This window comes from Colossoma macropomum, unplaced genomic scaffold (genome assembly GCF_904425465.1).
Source record: "Colossoma macropomum unplaced genomic scaffold, Colossoma_macropomum, whole genome shotgun sequence".
In the NCBI taxonomy this organism is placed as follows: Eukaryota; Metazoa; Chordata; class Actinopteri; order Characiformes; family Serrasalmidae; genus Colossoma; species Colossoma macropomum.
In genome coordinates this window covers 22,358,276-22,371,049 of record NW_023494796.1, presented here as the reverse complement: position 1 = coordinate 22,371,049, position 12,774 = coordinate 22,358,276, and the positions used below count along the sequence as shown (strand labels likewise).

Genomic DNA, 12,774 nt, shown 5'->3' with positions numbered 1-12,774 from the left:
ATTGGTTAGGCCTTCAGGAGCTGAACTGAAGGCCTTACACATTAGTTCATCTACAAACATAATTAGCAAATGACAGGAATCAACCATCAAGTTTTTGATTTACAAGTTTTCAGTTAGTTGTTAGAAATGGAAAAAGTGGCAATTCTATGCAAGGGCTCATTACTGAAGGAACTGAAGGAAGGAAACTAAAACCGCTACATGTATGGTACAATATATGTTAATAGATGTTACAAGCTTCGTGTAAATTCACAATGTCTTTTACAAGCTATAGATGTCCGTGTATAAACTTGAATTGCCGAAAAAAAACCTTAATGTGAATGGCCATCAGCCTGTTAGCGTACCCCATAGAATCCCATAGGTGTGCTAGTAGAAATCAGCATGTTTTTAACCAGGTTTTGACATTTATGGCCTGAATTGAAGGGGCCAAGCTCTAATAGTCAGGGTTCTACACTGATGTGCCAATAGTAATGCAATTTGTTTTTCTTTAAGAAATACTAGCCTTTAAAATTAGCTTTTAATTGAAGTACTTCACTTAAAATGAGCAACCAAAATATTATCAAACTAGCCAAACAGTCCACTACCACACAGGAGGAAATACACAGTAACATCACATAATGTAAGTGTGTGCTGTGACAGGATAGATTAGTTATAGCAATGAGTTGAATTCATTTTTCCCTTTTCTGCTGATATTGGCCTGAAACTGGCTCTAACTGTGATGCAACCCTCTCCTCTCCTAAAACAGCAAAGTACATTTCATAAACAGCCTTATTTTTTCTTTTCAAAATCAAAAAATCAAACTGTATGAGTGGCATGCATGCTGAACCTCACTAAATACAAAAAATATTTACTAACGCAGTCTACGAACGCTTCGAATGTACGTGCTTTAATTAAAATTGGGTGCAGTGAAATGAGCCGTTTTCTGCAAGAAATCACTTCCAGGTCAAAACACTTACTCATCCCTGGGTACAATTGTCTAGGTACAATTGCCCGTCCTCTTAATTAGGATATTGTGTTGTTCCTGATGCGCCGCAGGAAGTCGAACACTCGGCACTCCAGAAAAAACAGTGTTTGTTTTCCTTAGAGGAGGCACTTGACGTAGTTGGCGCACTAGGAGCGTGTCATGTGTAATCAGCGCCCGTAAACAGAGGAGCGCGCAAGACAACACAATTCTAGCTCCCCTGGCCGCTGCTGAGCTTAATTAATGAGAGCGGAGACCTACTGTGAGTCACGTAGCTGTGGCAGAGTGGAGAGAGGTGGAGGAATCATTCAAATAGTCCCACTTCTCTCTTTCAAACTGATCCAATCTGGGATAACACCCCTTAACTTTTCCCAACTCACACATGGAGCAAGAGAGCAAGATGCTGCAAGACACTGGGAGGGTCTTATTAGGGACGTCGTAAATTAATACATCACCTAAAACACATTTATACCAGTTAAATTGGAACTATGTAATTATTATATTGAATTACATTTACATTTGATTGATAATCTGTATTTATAATTTTGACGTATCAGGAAATGTGGAAAAAGTGGAAAATGTGCACAAAATAGTTATTATTTCAGTCAATTCAAAACATAATAAAATATCTCCTCTTCTATGTACAAATACAAATGTGATACCAATTGAAAGTTCACAATCTGCACTTTCTACAGAATGGTCTGTGATTGTGGAGAAGCAATTAATATAACATGACACCATCATGTTTTATTCCATGATAATTTTAGAGTGTAGATTAAAATACTATAGAAGTATTCCATGTTTTTTGGGAACACTACCAAGTTTTTATATGAGAAATAGTACTGTTATTATCTATTGAGATCATCTAAATGAGTCATGCATCAAGATTTAATCCCCATGTTCCAAACACAACGCGTTTTTGTAGAAGTTTCAGGCACAAATCAGGCATAACTGGCGAATGAGCCTAAACATACAGTGGGCCGGGTGCATGGATTGCTCCTAGATATTCATTTGAAGGAGCATCGCTCAAAATGTGTGAGGATCTCGCAGAAAATGGGTTGAGATGTTGGAAGTGTGGCTGATTTATATATTCTGTTTCATTTATTAACATTTATTAATAAGGATTAATCACCCCAGGTTTACCATATCACAACACAAGCATACTGCTACAGCTAGCTAAATGTTAGGAAAGGTGGCATTTCCTGTGCAGACGCAGAGTTAGCACCCTAATATTGTAGGTTTTACATCTGTTGCAAGCAGAAAAGTCTTGTTGGAAAAATTGCTACATGTGTAGTTACTATTATCAAGATACAGTTATGTAATTACATGAAGTTGAAACGTGTATTTACGTAAGATGTACTACAACAATCCATCTATAACAGTGGGTACATCAAGAGTAGTTACATTCTTGTTCAGGTATTGTCAATGTGTATATATACACACATATCTTCAACAAGATACAAGAGATTCCAAACATAGTAGTGTATATTGCTTGAGTAAATGATACAGAGGACTAATTCACTCTGCATGCAAACCAGTTTATGCTAAGCAGTTTAGCATACTAAACTCCAGTTGCTTTTAGCCACATTAGCAGTTCTGCATAGAGTATTCCTCTTTTCAGACATAAATAGCTTTTTAATTCTCCTCCTTTGCAGGAGTACACATGCTTTCCATATTTTACACTTAACAAGGGCTAAAGCACAGAGTTGTGCTAATTATAACAGGACAGTCGACACGTAGTTCACCAGGTCGGCGAGACACAGAGAGACACTGACACAACCAGAGATAGAGTAATAAAAAAGATGACTAACCTAACCCACCTGAGCTCGGCTCACACGGGTCAATGTCCTCGTCGTCGCTCGGACACTCTGCGGACGCCACCAGCACGTCATCTGTTGTCTGGGGATAACAATAAAGAAAGAAAGAGCAAAAGAGAGGGTGAGATCAGGAAACTCTTCAGTGAACAAAAGATGGTTACAACACAGTATTGGAGGTTTATTTTCAGAGTGTACACTGGTAAACAGTTTAAAATGAGTTCCACCAATTTTTCACAACTGCTGCATAATTCAAAGGTAGAGATATGAACGAAGTCATTCAGAGTAGATTGATTTCTGACAGTGATGGTGATGGGAACCATGGGTCATGTGTCCACAATACAAATCCTGCAGATACTGGCATAAGCTGTTTATAAATGTTCATGTATTGTTTTATAAATGTTATTTAATGCTTATGCATGTGTCGTAAAGTCCCAATGTACCCCAAAATATACACACTATTTTGGAATTTTTTCCATGTTATTTAAAAGGTTTAAATGGCACAAGAGTAAAACAAAATGGTCTTCTTCAAGTGTCTTGACAAAAAAGATGTCTTTACAGTGGTGGAGGTAGGAACCAGGGGTCACAATGTCTTTGCAATTGATAGTAAACTTGTGGTAAATCTGAGAATATGACTCAGGGACAGTTTCTCAGGGATATTTTTTTGTTTATATCTTAATATCATAGTCACGTAAAATTTTAAAACTCTTCAGTCAGTCACTGACATTTTTAAAAGGTAGGTCTTGCTGCACTTGAAAAGATTATAAAAACTTTGCGTTTCTTTCCTTTCTCTCATACTAAAATCTAGCTGATCTTTGAGACTCACAGCAAGTTCAGTAATATAACATTAACACCAACAGTGTTAAAGTGGGCTCCTTGTGTGCAGTTATCCCAGGTCTACAAATGACACTGTGGGTGCAAATTTTACACTGGTGGGTTTGTTATGCATCAGTAGAGTACAAAATGTTAATTAATCTTTTATGAAGTGTTAATTTAGTCTTTTTGGAGCTGTATGCTCAATGAAAGGAAATCTGCTGTGAGAGATAAAGAGCTATAGTTAGAATACTTCACAAGAAAAATGGTGAGGCAAGCCTTTAGAGGAAATTCCCTGACAAACCAACCATGCCAGTGATAAAATATGTACAGTGGCTTTAGGTTGAGATCACTGCATAATTTTAAAGCTGCACAATATGTTGCTTTTTAATTGTTATCACTATATAAATCATGAGACACTCAGTTGCGTTGTGAGCATCCTGAACAACATCAGATGTTCCAGTCAAAACAGCCATTAAGTAGTAGATCTTCATGTATTCACTTTTCAGCATCAAAAAAAAGCAGAAAACACATATAATAGAAAATTACATGGAAACCTCAACAACTAAATATAATGTCAAAGTTTTCAGTGTCCACCCTAAACAGTCTGAGGAAGCTTCCAGTTTTCCATAGAAATCTGCTGGGATATTTTTCCACACCTCCGAAGTATAGTCTTAGAATTCGGTTGCATTTTCTGCTTTTCGTGATCTAAATAATGTTCTAGTGCAAATCTTCTCAAAGATTAAAGTACTGTTTACTTGATGGTGACTTTTTGTGATCTACCAAGTCTTGCCTGGTTGAAAGGGGTCCCATTTTTTCTGTTTGAGTTTTGGAAACTCCTGTTTATTTATTTATTTTTCTATGACTTTATGCAAGTAAATTATCTTCTATCTCATCTCCTCATAAATATTACCTTACATGAATAACTTGTACTTCATGGCTGTTTTGACTGGAATTACGAGTTGTTTTTTATATATAGCAAAGCATATCATTATCGCAATCTGTAGCAATGCAATTGGAATATGGTATTTAGTCCAGATTGTGCAGGCCTAGTCTGAAGTGAAGATATTTCCGAAGATAGACCCAGGAAAGTTCTACCACTCTCCCACGCTGCAGTCACAGCAGGCTTATTAGGGATCTGCGAGACAAATCTGCTGTAAAGATCTAACATTAAACAACTACTGTTTCAGAGGCTGCCTCTGCATACCAAGGACTTAGAAACTGGCAGATATGAGCTCTTTGGCCTGCTCTCATAGAGTCAGGTCATGCAACATAGCCTGAACATTAAAGAACCATACTGAATTCCACAATGGCTTATTATCAGAAAGAAGCGCTCTTCAATAAGGACTTCTAACCATCCCAGTTAAGCTAATGATGCCATTTTTCCTCCTTCAGGTCAGAGGTTCTTCAATTATCCAGCCTTGTGTAATTCACATTCAGATGATCCATCAGTAACCAATTCTAACTGTGGTAGCGCCAATTAACCTAATGTCCAGGGTCTGTGTAATGTAGAAGAACGGATGTGGAGACACTGTTCCGCTACAAATGAATTTAGGCAGGAAATACTACAGTCCTGTAATATAACCCATGAAATAGAAAACTGATTGTGAATTGTAAATATGCTTTGAAGTGTGTCTAAATGAAAACAGTACAAAAACACCTATTTCATGTTTTACCTTACTAGGAAATGTGAAATGTTAACATTTTAAACAGGCAATGCGATCATGGGTATAAAAGTTAAGGCTTGCCACTGTGCCAAAAATGTTGCAGTCAGTAATCCAACAGTTTAGGAACAACATCCCTCAACAAGCAATTGCAAGGATTTTAGGTATTCACCTTCTACAGTACATAATATCTTAAAAAGATGTAGAGAATCCAGAGAAGTCTCTGTGCGTAAAGTGTAAGTCTGGAAACCAAAACTGATTGTTCCTTTGATCCCTCGAAGGGTGCTCCATTAAAAACAAGCATGCTTCTGTGATGGATATCACCACATGGGCTCAGCAATACTTTCACACACCATCATCCACAAAAATCAACAATGCACAAATGTCAGTTAAGACTGTACTATGCACAACGTAAGCCATATGTCAACAACATCCAGAAACGCTGCCGACTTCTCTGGGCTCAAGCTCATCTCTAGTGGGCTGACGCACAGAGCAAACATGCATTGTGGTCTGATAAGTAAAACTTGATTGTTTAAGGAAATGATGGTCATGGCCAAAGAAGAAAAGGACCATTGATATTGTTACCAGCATTCAAAAGTTAGTGTCTGTCAATGGTATAGCGGGGGTATTAGTGAGTTATCTGTTAAAGCACCATTAACTCTGAAAGGATCATTCATATTATTAACAGCATAAAGTTCAAAAGTCAGAGTCTGTCATGGTATGTATTAGTGGGTATCTTTGAAAGCGTCACAACGAAGGATGTAAACACTTATGGACAGCATCTTTTTTAGGGACATCCATGCTTATTTCAACAAAACAATGACTAGAAATATTCTGCATGTGTTACAGCAGCATAGCTGCATGACCAGGGAGTGCAGGTGCTAGGCTGAACTGCCTGCTGTCCAGACCTGCCTGCTATTGGAAACATGTGGGGCATTAAGAAGCATGTACGACTACACAGGTAAGGACTTATACAACAGAAGAAACAATTGGTATTTTTAGTCCCCATAAATACATAAAATAAATACATAAATAAATAAGGTCAATAAAGTTAATAAGGTAAAACTTGAAATATTGAGTTTAGGTACTGTTCTCAATTTATCATAGGTCAACCAGAATTTACTAATCATTAATGTCTGTTTTCATTTCTATTTCAGATACTCTCGTAACTTTTTTGGAATTGAAGTGTGTACAAAGTCTTGACAAGTTCTGTTCAATCCCACAGCTAAATGACCACTGTTGAATTAACACGGACTGTGTACATTAGAGACAGTTGGTGTAACTACCCGGTGTGACGCTGTAGGTGCTCATTTAACATCGTTGATTCGCCATGCACAATCTGCCTCGCTCATCACGGTAAATGATAACCTAATTTTACTATCCTTGGCGGAGAGGAAAGGAATGTCCAAGGGTAAAGCTATTGAGGTAGCACTGCCCAGGGGCATGAAGCAGTGGTTTATTCTGGTTCACCTTCCTTCCAGCTTAATAATTGGCTGTACTAAGAGAATACCTTTAAAGCTGTAGAAATAGACCTGGAAACCCTCAAGAGGCAGAGTTGGCTGGCATAAGCTAACAAGGCGAATGACTGTTTGGATACTTCAGATGTTATCATTTCATACGGGTGAGTAACGGAGTGCTTCTACTGTCATGGTTCAGGTCTCCATCTGGTCCAGCTCAGCACTGCAGCCAAGATAAAATATTTAACCATCACTACATCTGTTGTAGAAATGCTTATCACAATCCTTACAGTGGTAGGACAGTAGTCTCTAACGAGATCTTCCAGTTTAAAGACTAGGAAATCTATCTTGATATATCTTAAAAGTGGGGGGATTTATTTGTCTCATTGGTATGATGTACTTGCATAATGCATGCTGGTTATTGTATGAGACAAAAAAAGGATACAAAATCAATGGATGTCAAACTCTCTCTCTCTCCCCTTATATATATATATATCTATATATATATATATATATATATATATATATATCTATATATATATATGTACACACACACTGTACTTTTAAGACTGACATATGCAAATGACTTTGTTTTGATTGGCTGCTCAGTATTATGCCTTGTTCAAAAAAGGAATGAAATGCATGAGAAAAACTGGCAAGTTCAGACTGAAATCCTCAGGAATGTCAGAAAAATAAGCCTCATTTATTCTTTTGGGTGTGTGGATCTTTTGAAAGGCTGCAATGATAGGTTTGCTTCCTGGTAGTCTGGAATATTACAATGTTTAATTGTTACCCACACCTCCTTCACTCCAATAACCAAGACTTTCTGCCGAAACTCCACTCCACATCCCTTAAACGGTAATGAGCTGCTGAACTGATGTAGTCTAAATGGGCTTACATGTATAAATGTGTTTATGGTTGTGACATCACAGCCATGACAAACTGAAATTATGCAGTTCGGCAGTTTAGTTTCCATTTTTTTCTACTAAATGAACCCTTTAAAAGTTTTCAACAGTGCTTTCTTGACTTCCAACAGTGAATTACGCACCATTTTTTAAAAGGCTCCTTCTCTTCTAGAGAGATATGGAGAGCGTGTGATGAGCAGTGGTGGTACTGAAGGGGTGTGTGCCTAACATGAGGGTCTCTGTGTGTCTCTCTCCTCTTCGAGCTGCTGGAGGAGGAGGCTGCAGTGGATGTAAATTTAATTTGCTGAGCATGAGGCTGATCTACAGTGTCGGTCGTCCAGATGGCAGAGCCGGCGGATCCTGGAGCGCCACATCCATCACTTTGCCGATGTGATTTGTTTTTCCTGGCGGGAGATCCCGCTGCACTGTGCCCAAAGACCGAGGTGCTGGATCGATACTGCTCTTCTCCCCGTATCCTTCCCTCTCTCCCTACTCCTCCCTCCATCAATCCATCCATTTTTCCCTTATTTTTAGCTCACTTTTTTCTCCCCTTTGAAAGAAGAAAGGATGTGGTTCATCACACTGATCATGATCATGTCCACTCATGTTTCATATATATATAGAGTCTCTTTCTGCAGGCTCCCTAGTGGCCATTTTGCTAGCAGAATGGAAACTGTCGTAGACGCTCTTAATTAATGTACAGAAAATAACATTATTTACCCTCGTAACACTGTCTGAAATATATAAATAAATAAGTTAAAATGGATGGTACAACTGCACCTTTCTTCATATCAAACAGCTATGCACGACTGCCACAGCAGCCCATTAACTCAGTACACAGACTATTAACATGCTCGCTCACCTAAGAAGACCAAACTGCAGGTCACTTTCAGTTTCGTAAATCATACATATATTTTCCATCAGTGCTTCTGAAGAAAGAAAATTCCATAGTTTAACTGAGGGACCTCCAAATGGGTGAAAGAAGGGGTTAAATGGTACAGAACAGCTACGCTATTTACGCTATCACGATAGCTGCTATTCTTCCTGGAGCCCAGTATACATATTATACGTTACAAAATAGTGCAATAACAATCAACAAAACAAGGCATACAAAACATGGGTAAAAACAAAAGAAAAACAAAATTAAACTGAGAGAAAACAAAACACATGAAAAATGGAAAATAATAGTAATAGTAGGACAATTCAAAACATAACAGTAGAAAGATGATTGGAAACAGAAAAATCACACACAATTTGGTATATCTCACAAAGACCTTAGCTGACTCAATCCCTGCCCACCATGAAGCTCCAACATAGTGTTCCAACTGTCAATGACCTGTCTGCCTAACTGATCTGTAAATTTGTTAAACAGTGTCTTTTATCAGTTTTTTACATTATTTTACACTCAATATCAAGAATTCCAGTCCTCTATAAATTACTGTTCGACACAGTTTTTGCTCTAGGTCATTTGAAATAGTTTTTGTCATATATCTTGTATTAGTTTCTCTACCTTTTACATGCACCAGTTGATCATAAAGATCTACTGTATTTTTTTGTTCATGAGTATTTTTCTCAAGTTGAGCAAGGATCATCTTCCACCTTTCTTCTACCCTTAAGCACAGTAGTCTAAATTACATAGTCCTAGTGACACAGTAGTTTTAGTGACCTTGTGTTAAAAATGCTGTACATCTCCTTATTACTAATAAGTGTCACACTTCCAGGTTCTCCTCCCTTGCCTAACACGTTCCAGGACTTTTAAATATCTTTAGACGACTGAGAACCGGCGTGCAGACTGCAGGTCACATAGCAGCGACGCGTTATTCGAAGCCTTTAGTCAGCTTCTCTTTCGAACTCTCCCGTTCCACCTTAAATGGTGCCACATTTACATCCGGCGCCTCAGTTAAAATTTAAGGAGGAACGGATAAATTCGAAGAAGAGACTGGAGAATAAGAAGCGACTTCAGCCTCGTAAAACAGTCGAACATTGAGAGACTTTTAACAAGAAACTGATCAACTTCTGAGGAAAAGTTTTCTGGTGGAGATGGGAGGAAAGCAGCTATAGCTGAGCTAAAGCTTAAAGCAGAGCGAAGTAAATCTGCGTTTTCGTTTATATTGTTTAGCCTATACTAGGACATCAGCACACACTGAGACATACTGGACATTAAATGTTGTGGCTCCCAAGGTGGTTTGATTTTTGTTGTAAGGACAAAATGGCTCTTCTTATCATTTGTGTTGTGACTCCTGACCTGACCTGGCTTTAATGCAGAGGGAGCCGGTCAGATTTCTCGCTCATCCAGTAGTGTTTTTGTTATGTGCCGCCACAGACTGTCTGGGCGTTGCACTTCCGCACTTCCAAGTTCCGCCTTTTGCGTTCCGTCAACATTACGTTATAAATTGAATATTTAGAAAATTGATTTTTGGCATTTGTGAATCGATTCAGAATCGTTCACGTCCGCATCTAAGAATCGTTTTTTTCCTGCACCCCTAATTCCTATCATCATGATGTCACCCCTTCCGCCAATCACAGGCCTCTGCCCCGTTCACAGTCACCCGATTACTAATGCAACACACCTGTGTTCATTTGCTTTAGACTTTAAAAGGATCCTGGTTTGTTCTCCTCATTGTGAGGTATTGCCACTCTACTGGTTTACTGAGCGTTTCTCTTCTGATTTCATGACTAGTGTTCTGAACCCAATGCCTGTTTTTCGACTATCACTCTTTTGGATTCTGTTTTTTTTACTTTTTGCCTGTCTTTGGATTCTGATTTTGGATTTGCTCTGACTCTGCCCTTTTCTCCCAAGTGTGCTCTCATTAAACCAACTTTTGTTTTTAAGATCTGCGAGCGTCTTTCTGTGCTTGTTCAACGTAACAATAAGACTTTTCCCATTTTTTAAATTATGTTCTCGATATGTTTTTGACTATGATAATCTACTGTCTGTCTGATCGTAACACCTAAGAATTTTACCTCTTGAACTTGTACTACTTCTTCTTTGCCTACATTTAATGTTAACTTTGGTTCTCCAAATTCATACTGTATATTTTCTGGCTCAACTTTCAGTTTGTAATATACAATAAAGATCTATGGCTTTGTTAGACCAAATGTTACAGAAGCACTGCAAGCACTGCATGTTCTTGTGTTATCAAAAAAAGAAGAGAGCAGCTTTAAAGGATTAATGTAAAGGTGAGGGAGAGAAGTGAACAAAGCAAAGCTCGTATAATGTCAGTCAAGACTGCAGGTCCTTAAAAGTCTTTTATTGAATCTGTTCTGTATTTTATTTCATAAAATGCTCACGCAGCCCCTTCTCAATGTCCTGACAGCCGCTCTGCAGGTCTAACACATTGCTCAGCGTGTTCACTCAAGTCTTACTCCACTCCGTAGCAATCCTCCATCTTAATGATGCTCTCTGACAGCTTTGTATGACCCGAATCATTGTCTTTGACCCGGCTCATCAAAGCGCTGACCCTCCACCCTCATCCATATTTCATAAGTGTGGGCCAGAGTTATAAACTGCCAATAACCACAACATATACATACTCATGCTGCTGAGCATGGCTGCATTGGGGGAAGCAACCTTGACCTTACGATGGTCAATAACAGCTGCGATTCTCAATACGCTGCAACATCTTCACGTCTGTGAAAACCTGGTTCTACAGCTACCGGATAACAGGTGTCAGCTCAGACACACTGGAGAAGCATCTGACATGTAGTTCACTGAAATAGCTTTCAATCGATACCACGTGTGTTTATAGAGTGGAGATGTGTTAAATATGATTTAAATGAAAAGTTATTGTTTCCATAGTCTTGTTTGCAGGAAGAAAACATTTACATTATCTTTACATTTTGGCTTTTTTTGTTGTTGTTGACATTGAAACAAACAAAAAAAGTAAAAAAGTGCAGACACAAGCCTGTTCAGAATGTAAAGGTCACTGTGCAACTATAAAATTAATGTAATTACGTGTTTATAAATACAAAGTTACATTGAAATAGTACTTCTAACAGCTGACATACTGTAGAAACATGACCGCTCAGTCTTTGACAGTCTTCAAAATGCTTAGAAACAGCCAAGCTATGACACAGACCAAAGCAAAGTTTGCATTTTAGCAGACATTAGGTAGGGTTCTGAAGCGGGGCCTGAAGCAGGTCTGGCCTCATTAATCTGAGCACTTCTTAAAGAACCGGCGGCGTGCTGGCAGACCGAACCGATAGTGCTCATTAATCTGCCTCGACTCCAAGCTGAAATAGATGCATCACGCATTCCCAGATTCAAAGTTCAGTGCCGCAATGCTGAATTCGCACCTCATTTTGATGTACTTAGCAGAGTCGAGAGGTCGCGAGAACTCCGAATCGCTCCGATTTCAAGGTAAATAATGTAAATCAAAGAGCAAGGTTCAAGGGAACAAGCTCAAGGTTCTTCTTTGAGAACGTGAATGCTTTTCCACTTAGGGTGGCCACATTGTGGTCGTGGTAAAAGGACAACGGTTTAGCCCTTAAAATGACTAATTGCTTGGAGAAAATCGATTCCTAAAAGCTGTCTGTGAAAAAGGGCATGGGCACGAGATGCTGCCACAATAAATCTTTTAATGCCAGGCCTGACAAATTGAAAATAAAAGTTTGAATGCCCGGGAGCTGAATGATGCTAACCTTGATTCTGATTGAGCCATGGAGGGCGTGATTTGAACAGGTGAAGCTCCAGGTTCAGGGCCACCCATCATCACCGCTAACAACCCTGTCACGCTGCTCTTCGATCGGCTGAGATTAATAATCACAGCCCTTAACAGGACCATGTTTCATGTCTAGAGAGGAACCCTCTGTGATTTTGTAGGGTTGCCATTAGACACCCCCAGCTTATCAGTCGGAGAAACCGTCATAGGTACAGTTTTGGCCTCTTTAGCATCAGATGATACTTGTTTTAGAGGAATTCTAAAGAGCAATGCTCGTGCTCCACCAACAAAAGTTTAGAAGTTTGGAAGATTCTTGAGAAGCTTTACAGAACACTGGCCAAATCTCATTCAACCTAATGAGAAATCGCAGCACACTTTGTTTAGAGTTGGTACTTAACATGAGTTTCCAGTTTAAAATGCTACACTACTGAGCTGGACTATGTTGTTTTAACTAATTTAAAATAGGTGGGTTGGAAACAACAATAGTAACTTTGCTACCATG

The 12,774-nt window shown here is 38.8% G+C and overlaps 1 protein-coding gene across 1 annotated transcript in view; it reads right to left on the bottom strand.

The window, feature by feature from the left end:
- LOC118816636 (neurexin-1a-like) overlaps nucleotides 1-12,774 on the bottom strand; it is a 524,474-nt gene that overhangs the window by 21,069 nt on the left and 490,631 nt on the right. The window contains exon 23 of the mRNA XM_036583126.1: nucleotides 2,779-2,857. Coding sequence (XP_036439019.1) covers nucleotides 2,779-2,857 — 79 coding nt within the window. The remainder of the gene's footprint in view (nucleotides 1-2,778; nucleotides 2,858-12,774) is intronic.